We start from the raw sequence: 19319 nt of genomic DNA on the forward strand, positions 1-19319 counted from the left end.
TGGTGGGACCGAGTTATAACGTTTTAGAACAACAGACATTATAAGTTGGCATGTTATCCAAATTACATAACTTTTACATACGTTGATCCACATTATGTAACATGTTGTGAAACAAAAAATTCCATCATCATGTACGTAACACCTAACCAAACTATAAAAATAATCCTGTTCATCACATGACACCTAACATATTTTTAGAACATGTGACACCTACGAAACAATTTTATTTCACACATACGGGACATTATTTCAAAGCCCTTCCATTGATCCCCTCAACAAATACATCGGTACCCAAGGCTCATGCCTCAATCCATACCTTATCGAACTACTCACAAATGGAGATCAGATCGCAAGAAGAAAACATTGAAGAACATATCTTGGAGATTGATTGATTGCATATATGTCTTACAATGGATGTCTTGTGCGATACACGATTACAAGTATGAATTAGAGGAGGGAGTGCTATGGTAGTGATGGTGGCTACGGAGATGGAAATGGTGGCGTCTAGGGTTTGAAGATGTTCTAGCTGTTGATGACGTTCTCCCGTGCTCGTTCAGTTGACATTTCGATGGAGTCCCCTTTATAAAAGTTGTATAGGTGGACGATCTGCCTTGGTTTGCATGCCAAACAGGAGCTCATTCGGGCGCGTGCACCTGTATGGAACGCCATCTTTTGCTCGGTTTCGCGTAGACACTTCCTATTGATTCCTTTTTCTTCCATTCTCCTTCATTTCCATTCCCACACATGATTTCTTTCATTTTTAGCCCATTTTCCTATGAAAACACATCAAAGAGAGGATTGTGGAATCCTTTGCATTCATTAGTCAACAGTACCCATCGTATGTGGCATCACGAGACGGGGGCGATGGGAGTGAAGAGTGGTCGTGGACGGGGGCGACGTCGCCACCCACCCCCCTCCCCCACCCTTGTCGGCGCCGGCAGCAGCAACAGTACACACCCACTGCTATATGCCGAACGACAACAATGCATATAAGGAGTTGAGGAGGTGGGGGGCCATAGCCCCCCCCCCCCCCCCCTCTCTTCACGGATTCACATTATATTTGAGCACATACTTTATATCTATCGTAGTGGTAGTCTAATCTAATTGGGCAGATTATGTTGTGTTCACATAATCACATCTTGTGCTTTACAGGAACCTACAACGGACCTGAGTGTGAATTGATTTTTGCTTCGGTACACCCAGCTTGTAACTTTGCATGAATCTTAAAGTTATTTTAAAAGTCTATTATCATGTAAACCTACAGCTCAAACATATTGAATATATTGAGCTGTATACAAAAGACTATATTATTCTTTTTTTATTGAAGAGATACATTTTAATCTCCATCTTTAATCTGCATCGAAGTAGGTAAACTTTTCTAAGGGGGGTGCATCGAAGCAAAACTCGGTTTTGGAATTTGGCAAAACATTTGGCAGTCAACTCCAACTCCTCACCTGTATTTATATTTTTCTAAAGGAACCACATAGTTGAAGTGTTGGTATTGTTGAGCAGCCATTCTTCAAGCAAGATTCACATTTTTTTGGGAAAGCAAGATTCACAATTACTGAGCACACACTCACTGGAATGTGCGCTAGAGTTCGACAGATGCTACTTCTCGAACAGAGGTTTCAGGAAACAAAGAAGAGAGTTGCACTCATTCTGTTATTTTCCTGAAACCCCAGTGTATGTGTGTGCTCCTCTGTTTTTGCTGGACCGCTGCTCGCTATGTTTCGTCCCTTGTCATGGTTTTGGTCAAATGTACGCGTAGGACAGCAAGAAGTGATGAAAAGCAGGGCCAACAAGACTCACCTGTGCTCTTTTGATGCCCACTTACAGAAACCAATATGGTTGTGTGCATCACTTGATGCAGAGGCTGGGGGAATTACTCCTCTTTGAAAAAACTTAGAGAAACCAACACCACACCACACCGTAGCCATATATACTTGCATAAGTACTACTACTAGTAGCAATGCAAGACATGTACGCATCTCTGCCATGGGTAAGCATATCAATTTAAATACCTCACTGGAACGCCAAGCACAGTTCCGAATCAAACTGCTGTGAAAAGTTCCGAATCAAGCAATAACAGTACAAGACATCTCTGCCTGCCAATTCAGCCAATGAATTCTAGACCTACTTGAATAAAATCTCAGCCACTGAATTCTTTCATAACGTACCAGTGATTACGTGAAGAATTAACGCTTAAGCAGAGCAGTTTGATTAGTCTTCCTCTGTTTTTTGCTGGACCCACCGCTAGCTGCATTCATTCATGCTCCATAGAGAGAAGGACATCTTAGCTCAAGCATTGCATTCTGAATTGAGACAAGTCCATATTACAACCCTGAACTACCACCAAAGTCTAAGATACATACACTCAAGGTCTGACGTCATAAGGCACCACAAAGAAAAACGATAGCATTACATTTTCCATAAAATGGGTACAAAGCATTTTGCTACAATTCCAGCAACACAATCTTGTTTGATAAATGAAAGAAGCCAAGTTTCATGATTCCAAGAGCTGGAAACATGATTATTTTATCTGGAGAAATAGGATATCACAATGGTAGAAATCACTATTACAGGCAAGTGTGTACGTTTGGAAAAGAAAATTTAAACGTAGTTAAAACAACCAGGAGATCCTACGAGCAAGGGAAGGAACGTCGGCCTGCGTGCCGTGTTTAGGCCGTACTCATCCGAGTCGGTTGTAAACTAGCTATATATATTCAGCCATCAAGACTTTTATTTTTAGGTTATTTTCTTCTAGAGTTGAGAGTTTAGAGACGTCATGTATGAACTATGAAGCGGCCCTCTGGGCGTTCATCTTGTTTATCTTTGTGATATTTTCTATTAAGAAAAATACAATTTGACGAGAGGATTCTGGTAATTGAGAGTTTGCTAGCTATTGGTTTAAGGTCCGTCGGCGACGACGGATTACGTGCTGGTTACTTCTACTAAGGCGGGAGGTGCCTTGTTAGCCGAGGTATTGCTTGTCAGTTGTCGTTACCATAGTTTCAGGTTGCGTATATTACTCGTGAAATTGGGAGCTTCTGTTGGTGGAATTCGGTCGAGGTTGTTGCATCGTGAAAGATCGGGACAAATCAGCGGCACGCTCAAGGTCGTGCTTTCATCGGGTTCGTCAACTGCCAAGTTGAATCGCGACGCCATTAGAGCCAACAGGATGTTTGGGGCGACTCGGGAGACGGCCCGACGCTACCCCTACCGGAGGGAGGAGGTGCGTGGGAAGCCAGTTCTGGGCCTTGGCCGACGAAGGCGCCGGCGACTCTGATGACGACGAGGGCGACTCGGCCGGCGGGCCGGCGGGCGTGCCGTCTCCCACCCCTTCCAACGCGATTTGCGAAGCCCTTAGGGTGGGGTATTCTGAGGACGAGGTGGCTTTGAGTGTGGATCAGGCAATTCCTTCCGACGATCCGACGAGGCTAGGTCTGCGGGCGGAAGACAAGATCGAGATCGTCCGACGCATTGTTCATCGACGGACGGCGGCCACGGCGATCCGGCCTTGGAAGGGGCCTCTACCTAAGGTTAGTCTACCGAAACCGATTTTGTCAGATTTCTTTATGGAAGATACTTGGAAGGTTGTGACGAGGAAAAAGAAACGGCGGCCGCCGGTCGACCAAGCAAGGGTGATCCGGGTGGTGCGGATCGCGCATTTGAATCGTTTGCTGGGCCCCGAGGGGCTGGCGGCGGCTGAGCGCTGTGTGGGCGGGCCTTTGCGTGGGCCGTCGGTCCAATGTGAGCTATCCGAGGGTGGGCCGGGACTAGCTGTTTTGGCCAAGGCTCTCAAGATAGCAGCCAACTGGGCATATGCTCTACCTGTCACAGATAAGATAGATGATCTGAGGCACGTGTTACTGAATTTGCTAAGAAAATGTAATCTATGCATGGCAAAACCTTACAGTTGCAGCCTAACCCCACGGGAGTTGCTGCAGCGCGTACTAAGCAAATCAGTCATTCTGTTTATGGTGTAAATATTAAAATAGCAAAATTATCTCGGAGACCAGATTGAGGACAAATAGTCGCTGCACCATACGAGATGAAGTAGTAATCTATGCACGTCGTTGCTTCCGCCAGGTACTCCTTTCGTTCCAAAATAGATGAACCAACTTTGTACTAGTTTTGTACTAAAGTTAGTTCAGTTCAGTCATCTATTTTGGAACGGAGGGAGTAGCTAGCTGTTTTGTACAATGATTTCTCTCAATTTTGTGATTGTACAGTCGTGGTTACTCTGCAGTGTTTTCAGGTGGGCATAACTCTTTCAAAGATAGCCTTTACTGAACCTACTTTTAAAACACCTTTAACTGTCAACAGATTTAAAACACCTTCACTCACGTCTCACAGGGCAACAAGAACAGAGGAATAAACTGAACAACAAGACTCACTATGTTCCAGACAACTAATGCACTTACCTCGACCGGACCATCTGGGCCATCCACCAACTGAGCCTTGATGTGCTTCAGTTCTTCAGAACGCCTTTCTTCATTGAAGCTTTGGCAAGTAATTCCGGTCCATAAAGAAAGCTTCAACTTCGACATCTTTGGCAGAGGCCATTTACTCACGCAAATGTTGTATTTACAAAAATCTCATCTTCTGTTCGATGAGAACCTACAATAGATTTGACTGGACTTGACTGGGAACACCAACATACTTGTCAGCTATTTGGTGAGCTAAAGGATATCTTAATACAGTGACTCGTTGTGCATGAAACTATGAAGAAAAAGGAATAGCAGAGCCGAGCAGCTCCTCCTACTATGTTTTTGCTGGACCCACTGCTAGCTGCATGCAACGCAAAGCATGCTGTGTTTCCTTTAGATTGAGTAGTATACATTGACTTTCGTCATTTCAGTCCATACAGATAAAGCTATGGCAATCATTTGGTAGGAAAATCTAATCTATGCATGCCAGAACCTAACAGTTGAACAATCTTTAGATATATCATATATACATACAAGTGTTAGCTTCTGAGTTTTGACATCAAGTCTAGGTGGGGTGTACTCAACATTAAATATAACTAGCACATATGTCCGTGCATTGCAACGGGAGAAAAATTAGTGAGTATTATATGTGCAAGCAAAATCCTGTGCGCACATGAAAAAGGAACATTTAACTTCTCGATTTCGCCAGGTATGAAGTAATCAATCCGCTATTTTTCCGTTCATTGATCGAGGGCATTTAAGAGTTTTGTTACGTCATCACACGCTAGAGACGGCCCATTAATTATTCGATCTACTTTTTCTTTCAATCAAGGAGATTTTAAGGTATGAAGTTTCTGAATATTGTAGGAAACATGAGCCATTTTCTAAATCCTCGACAGTTTTTTGAAAATTATGTACACTTGCAGAAAAACGTGAACAAAATTTGAATAGGAATATCTTTTAAAATTCACAAATATTTTTTTGAACACACCAACTTTTTTTAATACAAACATGAACATTATTTGAATTTGTGAACATTTGTTTTAGAATGAGAACATGTGTTGAAAATTAATAACATTTTTCAAAAATGTGTATCTTTTAACATTATTTTGAATCGTGGAAATTTCACTAATACAAGAATATTTTTAGAATTTGGAGCTTTTTTGAAATTTCCATTTTCATTTTACAAATATCGAACAATTTTGAAATAAAATAAAAGATTTTGAAAAAATAGGAAACCTTTTTCAAGTTACGAATATATTTCAAAATAGCAACAAAATTTTGGAATTCTGAACATTTTCTATATTTTTTAATTTTTAACTTTTTCGAGAATTTTGAATTTATGAAATAAATTCTATAAGAAAAATAAACTTGGAAGTGATGAAAGAGATAGGGAAAGGAGAATAAAAATAGAAATAAAATACAGAAACAAAGAAAAATGGGCCAGCCCTTTATAGGTTGTCATGTGCGAAGCTCGGGCTATTTGTCGCCTGTGTGGAAAATAGAATTTTCAGAGCTGCATGGGCCAAAAAATAAGTGGGATGACTTCGCTGGGCCGTAGCTCGCGGCCCACGTACAAAATTCTGGAAAAAGCTTTTTTCTAGCAGACAAACGAATTAGAATTTAGTACCATCTCAAATAGAAAAAAAATTCTTTTCGACGATGCATGAATAAAAAAATTGGCGAAATGCATCTTATTTTATTAGTAGATATAGATTAACGGACTAAACAAATGCATCAATCTTGGAATGCTTGAATAATCCCCCAACGCCGGCATCCTAATCAAAGGCAAGCGAACCATTTAGCAGTTGGGTCCTTGGAAGTCCATCAGCCAAATTCTTTTAGTCAGGACCAACTGATCTCTTCGGAATTGCTTCAACCAAATTACAAGTTGTCGCAGGATCCTATATTTAGAGCAACTCTAACGCGCCGATACAAACGGACGATGATTTTTTCCGTATTTTTGTCCGTTTGATCGGCCGCTCGCTCGGCGTACGCCTTATTTATGATTTGGGTCGGTAGTGCGTCCGACGCGCCGACCCATATTTACCGACGTGGTCGGCTGACTGCTGTTTTTCTACAAATATGCACACATTTTGCATAGTTTCTTAACCAAACAAAAATAGCATAGTTTTGCAACCAAATAAATTTAGCATAGTTTACAAGCCAAATAAAAATTAAATTATCTCAAATACATTTTAAAAAAAGATAAATCTATTGGTTGCCAACATGATCTCATATATCCTCAACAAAATCAGTTTGCAGCTGCATGTGAGTTTTCCAATCAAGCATTTTATGATGAAATTGGGTGAACTGCGCAAACGTTACCGCTCCTCCTCCATGCTCAGACACAACATTCCCACCCTGAAACTAAAACCCTTGATCGTAGATACGTTCCGGGCGCTCATCCTCTACGATTATATTGTGCATGATCACACAAGCAGTCATCACCTCCCACAACTTCTTGATACTCTAATTAAGTTCTAGCAGATACCGAACGATGCTCCATCGAGATTTCAGAACACCAAAGACACGCTCGACATCCTTCCTAGCACTTTCTTGCTCTTGAGCAAATCTTTTCCTTTTCTCTCCGTTGCCTGCCCGGGGTTCATCCCCCCGACAGTCAGTGGAAATGATTGCTCCAATCTACAAGAGTCTTTGTCACGTCAACAAAATATGCAAGGAGTCTCAGGTGCTAGCTCATTACAGTATGAGGTTCGACATTTGTCACTTGATTATGTCAGTAATAATAATACAATGACGGAGATTCTAGCTCCCCGGCCCTGCACGATATTAACTCAAAGGGAAGTTTTTTGGATTCTGACTCTTGTGAGTATGCCCATGCCAAATTTCATGTCCTTAAGAGCATTGAAGACATACTCAATTGAGAAAAATATGAAAATCTTGAAGCATCTCCGCTATCTTGATTGTTCTTATTCTTTTTTTTTTGAGGAGTGATTGTTCTTATTCTCTTATAACTGCACTGCCTGAAGCCACAGCCATATTGTATAGCTTGCAAACATTGAGGCTCAATGGTTGTAAAAAGCTGAAGAAATTGCCAGAAGGCATGAGATATATGATCAGTCTTCGGTACATCTTCCTGGTTGGGTGCGATAGTTTGGAGCGCATGCCACAAGATATTGGTCTATTGAATTCTCTACACACACTGACGAGTTATGTCGTTGATAGTGATGCAGGTCGTGGAATTGATTAGTTGAAAGATCTGAATCTAGTTGCTGGTGCTCTTTCTTTGTATGAGCTCAGAAAAGTGCATGGTGCAGAAAATGCTCAACAAGGCAATATTTCTGGCAAGCATAATTTGAAGCGACTATCACTCGATTGGGCAAATGGACCTTCTCATAGTATGCCTTATTTATATGAAGTAGATACTAATGCAGAAGGAATATTAGATGCCCTTCGTCCTCATGAAAGGCTTGAAGTTTTAGAATTATGCAGCTATACGGGTGCTAGATTGTCAGCATGGATGCATGACTCTACATATTTTGAACATCTCAGCGAACTCCGTCTGAGTAGATGCATGAACTGCAACGTCGAAGATCTTCCACCACTGTGGAAGTTGCCCTCACTCGGGTACTTGAGTTTGGATCGTATGCTTAGTTTGACAAGCTTATGTGTTGGTAATGAGGATGCAGACAATGTGGAATCCTGTATTTCTCCAACACCTTCTTTCCTAAACTTGAAACCATGATGATTCGCAACATGCCTAGACTGGAGAGATTGCACCAGGATGTGGCAAGACAAGTATCGGCTGTATCATTCCCTCAGCTCAAGCAGCTACATATTTCTGGAAGCCCAAATTTAAAGACACTACCGGAGGGAATCCTGCAGAAGCTCATGGCCCTCAAGGAACTACATGTGAACTGCTGGAGAACGATTAGGGTAGTAACAAAAATTGACGATACTTAATTGGTGGTTCCATTTTGTACCATCAAGTATGGGTAGGGATGCGATGGCTCATTTATGTTTTTCAGTCATCCGGCCCCAGCCCATTGAACACTTATCAGAGACAGTTTGAGGTGGGTGGGTGGCATCTTAATTAGATGGTCTGCATTCAGAGATATCCATGCGATTTTACTAAACAATTTGATGGTTTGTTTGATTCGCATGATTCTCGAAACGCATAAAGAGTGTCATAGTTGTAAAGTGATATTCACTGTATATTCATTCATCTCACAAGAGTACATTATATACAGGAGGATTACAACGGGCACGAGCGCCACTCGGAGCGACGTGCGTAACAGACGCGGGCTATGCGTGCGTCGTGGAGAGATGGGTGGAGCCGCCTTGAGAACCGGTCAGGTGGGTGCTGACTGAGCCGTTTTCCAACAGCCCCCCGCAGCTGAAACGGGGTCCTCGACGACGTTGAGGCTGGTCCTGAACTCCTGGAAGACGATGGTCGGCAGCCCCTTCGTGAACACATCGGCGAACTGCGATGTGGAGGGCACATGAAGCACACGTACATCGCCAAAGGCCACACGGTCGCGGACGAAATGGAGATCGATTTCGACGTGCTTCGTCCGTTGATGTAGAACCGGGTTGGTGGAGAGGTACGTGGCAGAGATGTTGTCGCAGTAGACGACTGTGGCACGGGTAGGCGGGCGCCCAATCTCCTGAAGTAGTTGCCGGAGCCAGCACGATTCAGCGACCATGTTGGCGACGGCGCGGTACTCCGCCTCCGCGCTGGACCTGGACACCGTGGCTTGCCGTTTGGATGACCAGGAGACAAGGTTTTTATCGCCGAGGTACATGCAGTAGCCGGACATCGAACGCCGAGTGTCAGGGCACCCGGCCCAATCGGCGTCAGTGTATGCCATGAGCTGGGAAGACGCCGACGGACGTAGATGGAGCCCGAGGTGCACTATCCCGCGGAGATAGCGGAGAATGCGCTTGAGCAGGGCGACATGAGGCATGTGCGGCGAGTGCATGACCAAGCACACTTGCTGGACGGCGTAGGCGATATCGGGGCGTGTAAGCGTGAGGTACTAGAGCGCTCCGGCAAGGCTGCGGAAGAGAGAAGGGTCTGGCACGGGGTCACCGGAGGTGGCAGAGAGCTTGGTTTTGGTGTCGGCAGGTGTGGCGATGGACTTGCAATTAAGCATGGAAGCGCGATCGAGGATCTCGAGGGTGTATTGCTGCTGAGACAGGAAAAGGCCCTGAGCACTACGCTGCACATTTATGCCGAGGAAGTGGTGGAGGGCGCCGAGGTTGTTCATGGAAAACTCGGTGGTGAGCGCGGCTGTGATGGAAGCGAGGAGTGGGGCGGTGCTAGCAGTGAGTATGATGTCGTCGACATATAAGAGGAGGTAGGCAACCGCCGGACCACGCCGGAGAATGAACAACGACGTATCACAGCGCGAAGCAACGAAGCCCATGGTGGATAGGAAGGACGTGAAGCGGTGGAACCAGGCGCGCGGCGCCTGCTTGAGGCCGTAGAGCGCCTTGTGGAGCTTGCACACGGCCGAGGGGTGTGCGTTGTCGATGAAGACGGCCGGTTGCTGGCTGTACACCACCTCATCAAGCGTCCCATGGAGGAACACGTTCTTGACGTTGAGTTGGTTGATGGCCCAGTTGCTGCTGACGGCGATGCTCAAGATGACGCGGATGGTGGCCGGCTTGACCACCGGACTGAAGGTCTCACCGTAGTCCACCCCCGGTTGCTGGGTGAAGCCACGCAAGACCCAACGAGCCTTGTACCGAGCGAGGGAGCCGTCCGGATGCAGTTTGTGACGGAATATCCATTTCCCGGACACCAAGTTGACACCTGCGGGACAAGAAACCAAAGACCACGTTTTGTTTTGCACCAAAGCATTATATTCCTCAAGCATGGCATTGTACCAGTTAGGGTCCCGGAGGGCGATTTTGTAGTTGGCAGGTATAGGGGATATGGTGGGGGACGAGATGGACACGGCCATGAGCTTGCGCGGTTGCAAAAAACCGGATTTGGCTCGGGTGCGCATCGTATGCAGATTTTTGGGCGGTGCAACAGGGACAGCACGTGGGGGAAGGGAGGCATGGGCGGGCGACGTGGGTGAGGCGGGTTCTGCATGCGGGCTAGCGCTCTCATTGGTCGAGGTGGAGCCGGTGGCGGGGGAACCGCGGGTAGTGGGTGTGGGGTAGGGCGAATCTGCGCGGGATTGGTGGATCGGATCCGCCGAGGGTGTGGGAGGGACCGTGGTTGGCGGGCACGAGGCCCGCGAGAAGGTGGGTGGGGGGACAGGTGGGGCCACGGTGGGGGATGCGGCAGGTGCGGGGAATCCGGGAGTGGATCGGGCTCCGCAGGTGGGGAGGAGGCGGATTTTCTGTGGCTATGGCGCGGATTTCTCGTGCGCCGCTGTGGCCAGGTGGGGGGAAGCATACGGGAACGTGGCTTCGTCAAAAACCACGTGACGGGAGGTGATGACACGTCGGGTCGCGAGGTCCAAGCAGCGGTACCCCTTGTGCTCGAGGGGCATGCCAAGGAGAACACACCGAAGCGAGCGTGGTGCCAGTTTGTGGGGCATGGTGGCGTAAGTATTGGGGTAGCAGAGGCATCCAAAGGTACGGAGGGAGGAGTAGTCAGGATGCGTTCCGTGGAGAGCGTAGTATGGAGTGTTGTGATTAATGGCACGGGAGGGACAGATGTTGAGAAGATGGGTGGCGGTGTGGAGGGCCTCGACCCAGAAGGTGGGTGGCATGCTGGCGTGGAGAAGAAGAGTGCGGAGGATGTCGTTGGTAGAGCGAATCGCGCGTTCGGCCTTGCCGTTCTGAGAAGAAGTATGGGGGCAGGAGAGACGAAGAGCGGCGCCGCGGTTAGAGAGGAAGGAGCGGAGGCGTACGTTGAGGAACTCCCCACCATTATCGCATTGCAAACACTGTATGACAACACGGAACTGCGTAAGAACATAAGTGTAGAAACGCTCAAGATATGAGACAACATCAGATTTGTGACGCAGAGGGAAACTCCACGAGAAATGAGTAAAATCATCCATTATAATTAGGTAATACTTGAAACCAGAAAAGCTCGCAACAAGGGCGGTCCATAGATCGCAATGAACTAATTGGAAGGGAAAAGAAGTAAATGACATGGACTCTGGGAAAGGTAATCTAGCCTGTCGACCTAGTTGACACGCTTCACACGAACCACGCGGGTGAAGTGGTTTATTACATGAAGGAAGGAAATCATGGCGCATGCGAGAGAGGGCAGCAGCACTGGGGTGGCCAAGTCGCTGATGCCATAAGTCGCCGATGGTCGCGGTGAGGAGAGCGGAGTGTTTGTTGGCGCCGCCGGAGAACGAGTAGAGCTGCCCGTAGCTACTGCTGGTCAGGAGAGGGGTCCGAGTGGCTAGATCCTTCACAACAAAAGCAAAAGGGTAAAATTCAATTGAACCAGAGTTATCAATGCAAAAACGGCGGACAGAAATAAGATTGGTGGCTACACGAGGTGAGTAGAGGATATTGTTGAGGTAGAAGGGACGGGAGGTGAGTTTTGTCGAGCCGGTGGCATGAACAGGGAGATGGGACCCATCACCAACAATGATACTAGAGGGGGAATGGTTGGATGGAGAACAAAATGAGCCAAGATTACATGCGTTGCCGGTGACATGGGATGAGGCGCCGGAGTCAAGGTACCACTCGCCGTGGCCGCCGCCTTGCTGCTGGATGGCCATGTTGTTCATGGCGGCGAGCAGGCCCGCTTGGTTCATTTGCATACATGTTCGTCATCATGCAACCCGTTTTAAAACTTACTAAATAAATTGCATGGATCTTTGGTCCATTTAAACCGAGGGAATTCACATGGTGATTCTTTTTATAACCTATCCTCCCGTTATTAGGGAGCTATATTCAATATCCCATTTTTGGAATCACCCATGAACACACTTACAAATAATCACATGCCTTTTCTCTCTCCAAATTTAGGTCCCCAAACTTTGCTTTTTATCCTTTCCCCATTTCTCGGAGCTCCACCAAAAATCCGAACATTTTTGGACCTTCCGAACCCTCACTTCCTATTCAAACCATTTGATTTTAAATCAAGTGAGTTTGAATTTAAAACTTTCAAAAATGCCCACTCCATTTTCTTGGAACATGCGCATTTTTGCGACTCCGTGGAAATTACTCCCATGCCGAAATTCCATCCATACCCTCTCTTTCCATTTTTCTTCTTCTATCTATTTTTTCTTTTCTCTTTTTGGTTAAGAGAGGAGAGTAGAGAAAGAGAGAGCCCAACTCAAGCGAAGCCCGTCCAGCCAGCAGGCCTCTGGCCACTTCCCTCTCCCTGGGCCGGCCCCCAAGTCCCATCTTGCTTCCCGACCTCTAGCCCAGTCGCTCCCCGTGGTAACCCTTGCCTACCTGCATCGATCCCCATCTCCCCCCATCGATCCCTTCCTCCTGTGCGTGCGCCGTCAGAGAGAGAGAGAGGGAGAGCAGCGCTGCACCACTGTCCCGATCCATGGATCTCCTGGCCCATGCCTCCCCGTCGCTCTCCCTTCACGCGGGCCTCCCTTTCCTCCGCCGCGCCGGCCTGCGACAGCTGCCGCCGAGCTCCTCCAGGAAGGCCACCTCAAGCGGGAGCCATGCCAGGCTCCTCTTCCTCGCGCCGGCTCCGCCCACGCCGGAGCATCCGAGAGCCGCAGACCGAGCCGCCTCCTGCCTCGTCCCCGCGCCGTAGGGCATCGCCTCTGGTCGGTTCCAGCCGCCCTCGGCCTCTCCTCGAGTACCCGCGCCTGCAGCGTCGTCCTCTGCGCCCGCAGACGTCGCCCGTTGCCGAAGCCCCAAGTCCGCGTCGCCGAGTCCCTCGTCCTGCTGGAGCTGCTCCTCCCGCCGCCCAAGTACCTCCCCGCCTCCGGCCATGGTGCCCGCTCCAGGGCCGCCCTCCACCGCCGGCTCTATCTCCGGCGAGCGCCGCGCTGTCTCCCTGCCTCGTCTGCGGTGCCGGCGTCAACAACAGCAGTGGACCGGAGCCCCTACCTTGCTCCACCATGTCACCGACCTCCTGCCGTGGCCTCCTCCTCGCTTCAAGTCCTTGCTGTCAAGCATCACGTCGCCGCCCTGCTACGTTCGTCACCGGAGATCGCCAGATCCGGTCGCGTTGGATCGGATCCTCCCGTCCCTGCCTTGTTGCTGCCCACTAGAGGCCTTCCGTCTCGCGTGTGTTTTGGATCAGCAAGGATGAGACACCAAGAACCGTACCCGGACCGTCAAGCACCTTCCCCGAGGATTTTGCCAAGTACCATGACATGAACGACCCTCGAACGCGTCAAGTACCTCTTCGCAAGACCAAGTTCCTCTACGATACATGTACGACTACACGACGAACCGCCAAGACCCAAGTACCATGATGCCAAGTACCTCTTCGGATCGTCAAGGTGGATCTCGAACGTTGACGAGGTTCCGATAAGACCCTCTACGTGTACGGCTACAATGTGAACGTGTACCCGACGACCCCGGAGACCTATGTTACACCAAGTACCACGACGACCTTCGACTTGTACCCCTACATCGCACCGAAACGCCGAGTTCCTCGTCGAGACCCCGAACATTTACGGAACCTTGTGCGACTATGGATGTGAACGACCACCGTCAAACCCAAGTTACTCGGATTCGTCAAGTCCCTCTACGAAAACGTTGTACGCCTACTTCCGTGGCTGAAGGCCCGTGTACAACTACCGTCGCCGTGGACGACTACTTCCTCTACTTCCTCTACGAACCCGAACTGCTCCGAGAATGCACATGGAAGGTATAACCCCGAGACGACTGCCCGTGAACGAATGCATGTGTGATGTATGAGATGCTCGTGCTTGCTTCGTGCTCGAATTGTCGGTGCACGTTGCCCCTCTTGCGTTGTCACCATCGTCGACTCATGGGACACCCGGTATCCGGGAGTGCCCCACCATCTTTTGCACGGATCCGCACACTTCTCCTTTGCATCGGTATCTCAATCGAGTTACCGGAACCGGAACGCTGCCATGGCACCGTTTTCGTATCGTTGCCGTGGCACCCCTTTTCATTTCCGCCACGGTGACAAATGCTTCATAATGCTCTTGTCAAATTTTAATAAAAATTGCATAAACTTGCACATGTCATTCGCATCATGATAATAACATTTAAATGTTTAAATTGTTGTTTGCTTTTAAATTACTAATGCATATGGGGATTTACCGGATTCGTTATTTGTTATATCCGGCCCCATTTAAATTGTTTAGATGATGTAGTTTTGATATGCCTCACCTCTTGCCATGTTTAACAACATTTAATATTGTTGAGTACATAGCCGAGAGAGAACTAAATAAGTCATGTGGTGTTTCGTCAATATGCAACTCGTTGCATATTGATCTCCACTTAATTTTTAGAATTGCTTGTGCACTTTGCCATGCCATGTTTCATTAAACCGGACATGCATCATACTTGGTTGTGCATCATGTCATGCTTATGTGGTGGTTGTTTACCATGTTGTTTGCTTTCTTTCCGGTGTTGCTTTTTCGGATTGGTTCCGATAACATCGTGTTGTGAGGATTCGTTGGACTACGTCCGTTTGTCTTCTTCATGGACTTGTTCTTCTTCCTTGCGGGATTTCAGGCAAGATGACCATACCCTCGAAATCACTTGTATCTTTGCTTGCTAGTTGCTCGCTCTTTTGCTATGCCTATACCGCGATACCTACCACTTGCTTATCAAGCCTTCCATATTGCCACGCCAAACCTCTAACCCACCTTGTCCTAGCAAACCGTTGTTTGGCTATGTTACCGCTTTGCTCAGCCCCTCTTATAGCGTTGTTAGTTGCAGGTGAAGATTGGAGCTTGTTCTGTGTTGGAACATGGATATATTTTGTTGGGATATCACAATATCTCTTATTTAATTAATGCATATATATACTTGGTAAAGGGTGGAAGGCTCGGCCTTATGCCTGGTGTTTTGTTTCACTCTTGCCGCCCTAGTTTCCGTCATATCGGTGTTATGTTCCCGGATTTTGCGTTCCTTATGCGGTTGGGTTATAATGGGAACCCCTTGACAGTTCGCTTTGAATAAAACTCCTCCAGCAAGGCCCAACCTTGGTTTTACCATTCGCCACCTAGCCTTTTTCCCTTGGGAGTCGCACATCCCGAGGGTCATCTTTATTTTAACCCCCCCGGGCCAGTGCTTGTCTAAGTGTTGGTCCAAAGTAGAGCCACTTGCGGCGCCACCTCGGGGAAACTTGAGGGCTAGTTTTAGCTGTACGGAGTGTTCATCCGGTGTTGCCCTGAGAACGAGATATGTGCAGCTCCTATCAGGATGTTGGCGCATCGGGCGGTCTTGCTGGACTTGTTTTACCATTGTCGTGGATGTCTTGTAACCGGGATTCCGAGCCTGATCGGGTCTTCCCGCTAGAAGGAATATCCTTCGTTGACCGTGAGAGCTTGTGATGGGCTAAGTTGGGACACCCCTGCAGGGATTTGAACTTTCGAAAGCCGTGCCCGCGGTTATGGGCAGATGGGAATTTGTTAACGTCCGGTTGTAGAAAACCTGAAGTTGACCTTAATTAAAATACATCAACCGTGTGTGTAACCGTGATGGTTTCTTCTGGGCGGAGTCCGGGAAGTGAACATGGTGTTGGAATAATGTTTGAGGTAGGTTGTTTTAGGATCACTTCTTGATCATAGTTGTTCGACCGTGCTTTTGCTTTCTCTTCTCGCTCTCATGTGCGTATGTTAGCCTCCATATATGCTAGTCGCTTGCTGCAGCTCCACATCATACCTTTGCCTTACCTATAAGCTTAAATAGTCTTGATCGCGAGGGTGTGAGATTGCTGAGTCCCTGTGGCTCACAGATACTTCCAAAACCAGCTTGCAGGTGCCGATGAGTCCGCGCCGACGACGCAACCAAGCTCAGGAGGAGCTCGATGAAGACCTTGTCCTTTATGTTGTTTCGTTCTAGTCGATCATTAGTGGAGCCCAGTTGGGGTCGATCGGGGACCTTGTCGCATTTGGGGTTCTTCTTTTATTTTGGTTCCGTAGTCGGACCTTGATTGTATCTTGATGATGTAATGCTTTATTCATGTAACTGTGTGAAGTGGTGATTGTAAGCCAACTATGTATCTCTTTCCCTTATGTATTACATGGGTTGTGTGAAGATTACCTCACTTGCGCCATTGCTTTCAATGCGGTTATGCCTCTAAGTCGTGCTTCGACACGTGGGAGATATAGCCGCATCGAGGGCGTTACAAGTTGGTAATCAGAGCCTTCCCCGACCTTAGGAGCCCCCACTGCTTGATCGAATTAGCGGACGAGTTGAGTCTAGAAAAATGTTTTGAGTCATTTAGGAATTATATATCGGAGAGTTAGGAATTCTTTTTACTCCTCAGTCCCTTCATCGCTCTGGTAAGGCATCCTGACGTAGAGTTTTGACTATTCTCTTCTCAAATTTCACTAAATTTTTTTAGGATCACGCGGGTATCTTGGAACCTTTCCGATGGTTTTGTGACGAGAACATTGTTCTTGGTGCCTCCTGTCATTTAGGGGTTGTGGCAGTGTCCCGGGGAGTTGAGCTCCGAGGTGTTGTCGTCACAATTTTATCGTTGCAGTTCTGGAATACCTGAGTTTAGTTTCGCCGACATCGAAAATCTCTTTTATGCAGTTGTTGGTGAGATAACCTTGACGCCACCCAGTACTGGGGCGGGAGTTCGGGAGTATTGCCATAACTCGTATAACGGATGCTTTTCGAAGGTTGAGGTAGATGATTTCCGAAGGTTTCTTGGTTATGTGTTGAAGGATGGATACAGCTGGATGTAGGATTTTCTAGATTTGGGTGAGATATTATGCTTCCCCCGTATCCCCAACACCTGATTGCATAACCGGAAAATTTCGGGAGTTTATAAGTGGGAATTCAAGTAGCTCTAAGGATATCTTTCCGACAGATGTATGATATGAAATTGGGGTTCGACGTCTAGTGGTCCGCCTATCCACGGTCGGTTTTACAGTGGTCTCGTTGTGTCTTAAAGAGTCCTTGGCTATGCCGACTCGGGGACGCTTCGTATGTCATGTGCACTGCCTTGTACATGATGGTGTTGTATGATCGAGCCCGTGTAGGCCCCACCATGAAAACTTCGGATGAAATCTCTATCATATGTTTGTTCCGGCTTATTTTGCAAGCCAATCCTTTGTTTTGTTTTGAGTTGTGGTATTCGAGTTGCTTCAATGTCAAATGTTGATTCCATACCTTCCCAAAGCGGTGTTCTCATACTCCGATGTGAATACTAATCCTTCTTGATAATCGAGATCGTTTTGTCAATCCTTTTCAACCGGTGTGCTTCTCTTCAAGTGGATCTGATCATTTTCAACATCCGCAAGATCAAATCAAAGTCTTCTCAACGTTGTTCGTTTCATCCGTTTCCAAGTTATCTTTGTTTTCCCGCCCTCCCTCCCTTGTTTTTCTTCAAGGACTCATATTTCTTAATCGAGTTATCTTTGTTTTTCTTCAAGGACTCATATCCGGTGATTCTAAAGATACTAACGGAGCTTCTAGTTCATCATTCTTCGTTTCTTTTATCTTCTCCGGTGGTTTCAAGTCAAGCTTTGGTGATCTTACCCTTTCCTCATTTCAATGCCTTCTCATACCGGTGCGCCTCATAATAATTCACTTCTCACTATTCATTTGTTCCCGCGTGCTCAAGCTTTCTCAAAAGGCTCGTCTTGTCATTCAAGATCCGTTCAACCTATTTCGAGGTTGTTATCTCATTCAAGTCATTTAATTCAACCGGTGCAACCTCTCTTTCAAATCATTCAACGGTGTTTTCTTTTGAGTGGGCCCTAACCCACAGGTCTTTTCCCAGGATCTTACCTGACTCTTCTTATTTTCCCGGAGCTATCCTCAAATTTCTTTTTGAAGTTTGACGTAAGAATGATTTATCATCAGTCAAATGCTTTTCTCCAAGATCTGTCGAATTCTTTTCATCGTTGGCTTAACCTCTTCGTTTTGATTGTCTAAATAATTCTTGGTGGTGTTTCTCGTCGTCATTCTCAACATTTGAAGACCGAAGAAGAGTTTTTTCCTCCATATCTTATCCGTTCTCTCAGAGACTCGTGGTTCTAGCTTGATGCCATCCTCTCATAATTGTTTTGATAGAATTCTTTTCACCCATCCGGAGAAATTCAAGATTCTTTTCAGTTTGTTTCTCCGGAGCCCATCATCTCAGAATTTATTCATTCTCAGCTTTCAGCTATGGTTCTCCAAATCTTATCGGTGCTTCGTTCAAGTGATCTCTAATCAGTTCGTGATCCCTTCGTTCTCATGTATCTAGATTCTCTCGAGCATCTTCGTTCATTTGCAAATTCTTCCCGGTGATTCGTTATCTTTTATTCGTTCTTTTTCAATTCTTACGGTGGTTCGTTCAAGAGTTCTCTTCCTTGGTTATCATATCAATTCATTCGTGCTTTCCAAATGGTAACGATGGTTTGTTGAAGTCTTTTCTCAAGTTTGTGCTATATATATATCTTAATCCTTTCTACGAGAATAAGTAGTATGCCAAATCCGCTGCTTGTCATCAATTTAAATTGGTGAAGGATGAGCATAACATAATTCTTATTCTTGATTCACCCAAATGATTAATTCCCTATTCTGGTGGCTCATCAAACTCTTGGGTTCAATAGCTCATCTTTCTTTTCCGGAGTTCCAAGCTCTAATTATCACGAAGATCCATTTATATCATCGCAAGCCTTCACCTTGCGTTTTCAATTTCTCCTTCCTTTCGTTTGATCATCCTTTTGTTACCGGAGTTCTCACGAAGTTTCTACATGATGGTTCATCAAGGATTCAATTCCGTCTCGAAGTGTTCATCTACATTCTTTCCTAAGGAGCTTAAGTTTCTTCATCGTGCGACCCGGAGTGCAATTCTCCCTTCCGTATCATTGGAGGTGG

The 19319-nt window shown here is 46.7% G+C and overlaps 1 protein-coding gene across 1 annotated transcript in view; it reads left to right on the forward strand.

The window, feature by feature from the left end:
• The first annotated feature begins 1995 nt into the window (after positions 1-1995).
• LOC147956645 (uncharacterized) overlaps positions 1996-19319 on the forward strand; it is an 87099-nt gene continuing 69775 nt past the window's right edge. Inside the window, exons 1-2 of the mRNA XM_087537831.1 lie at positions 1996-1999; positions 3178-3539. Of these exons, the coding sequence (XP_087393957.1) occupies positions 1996-1999; positions 3178-3539 (366 nt within the window). The remainder of the gene's footprint in view (positions 2000-3177; positions 3540-19319) is intronic.

This window comes from Triticum urartu, chromosome 7A (genome assembly GCF_056163025.1).
Source record: "Triticum urartu cultivar PI428250 chromosome 7A, HENAU_Tu73, whole genome shotgun sequence".
Lineage (NCBI taxonomy): Eukaryota > Viridiplantae > Streptophyta > Magnoliopsida > Poales > Poaceae > Triticum > Triticum urartu.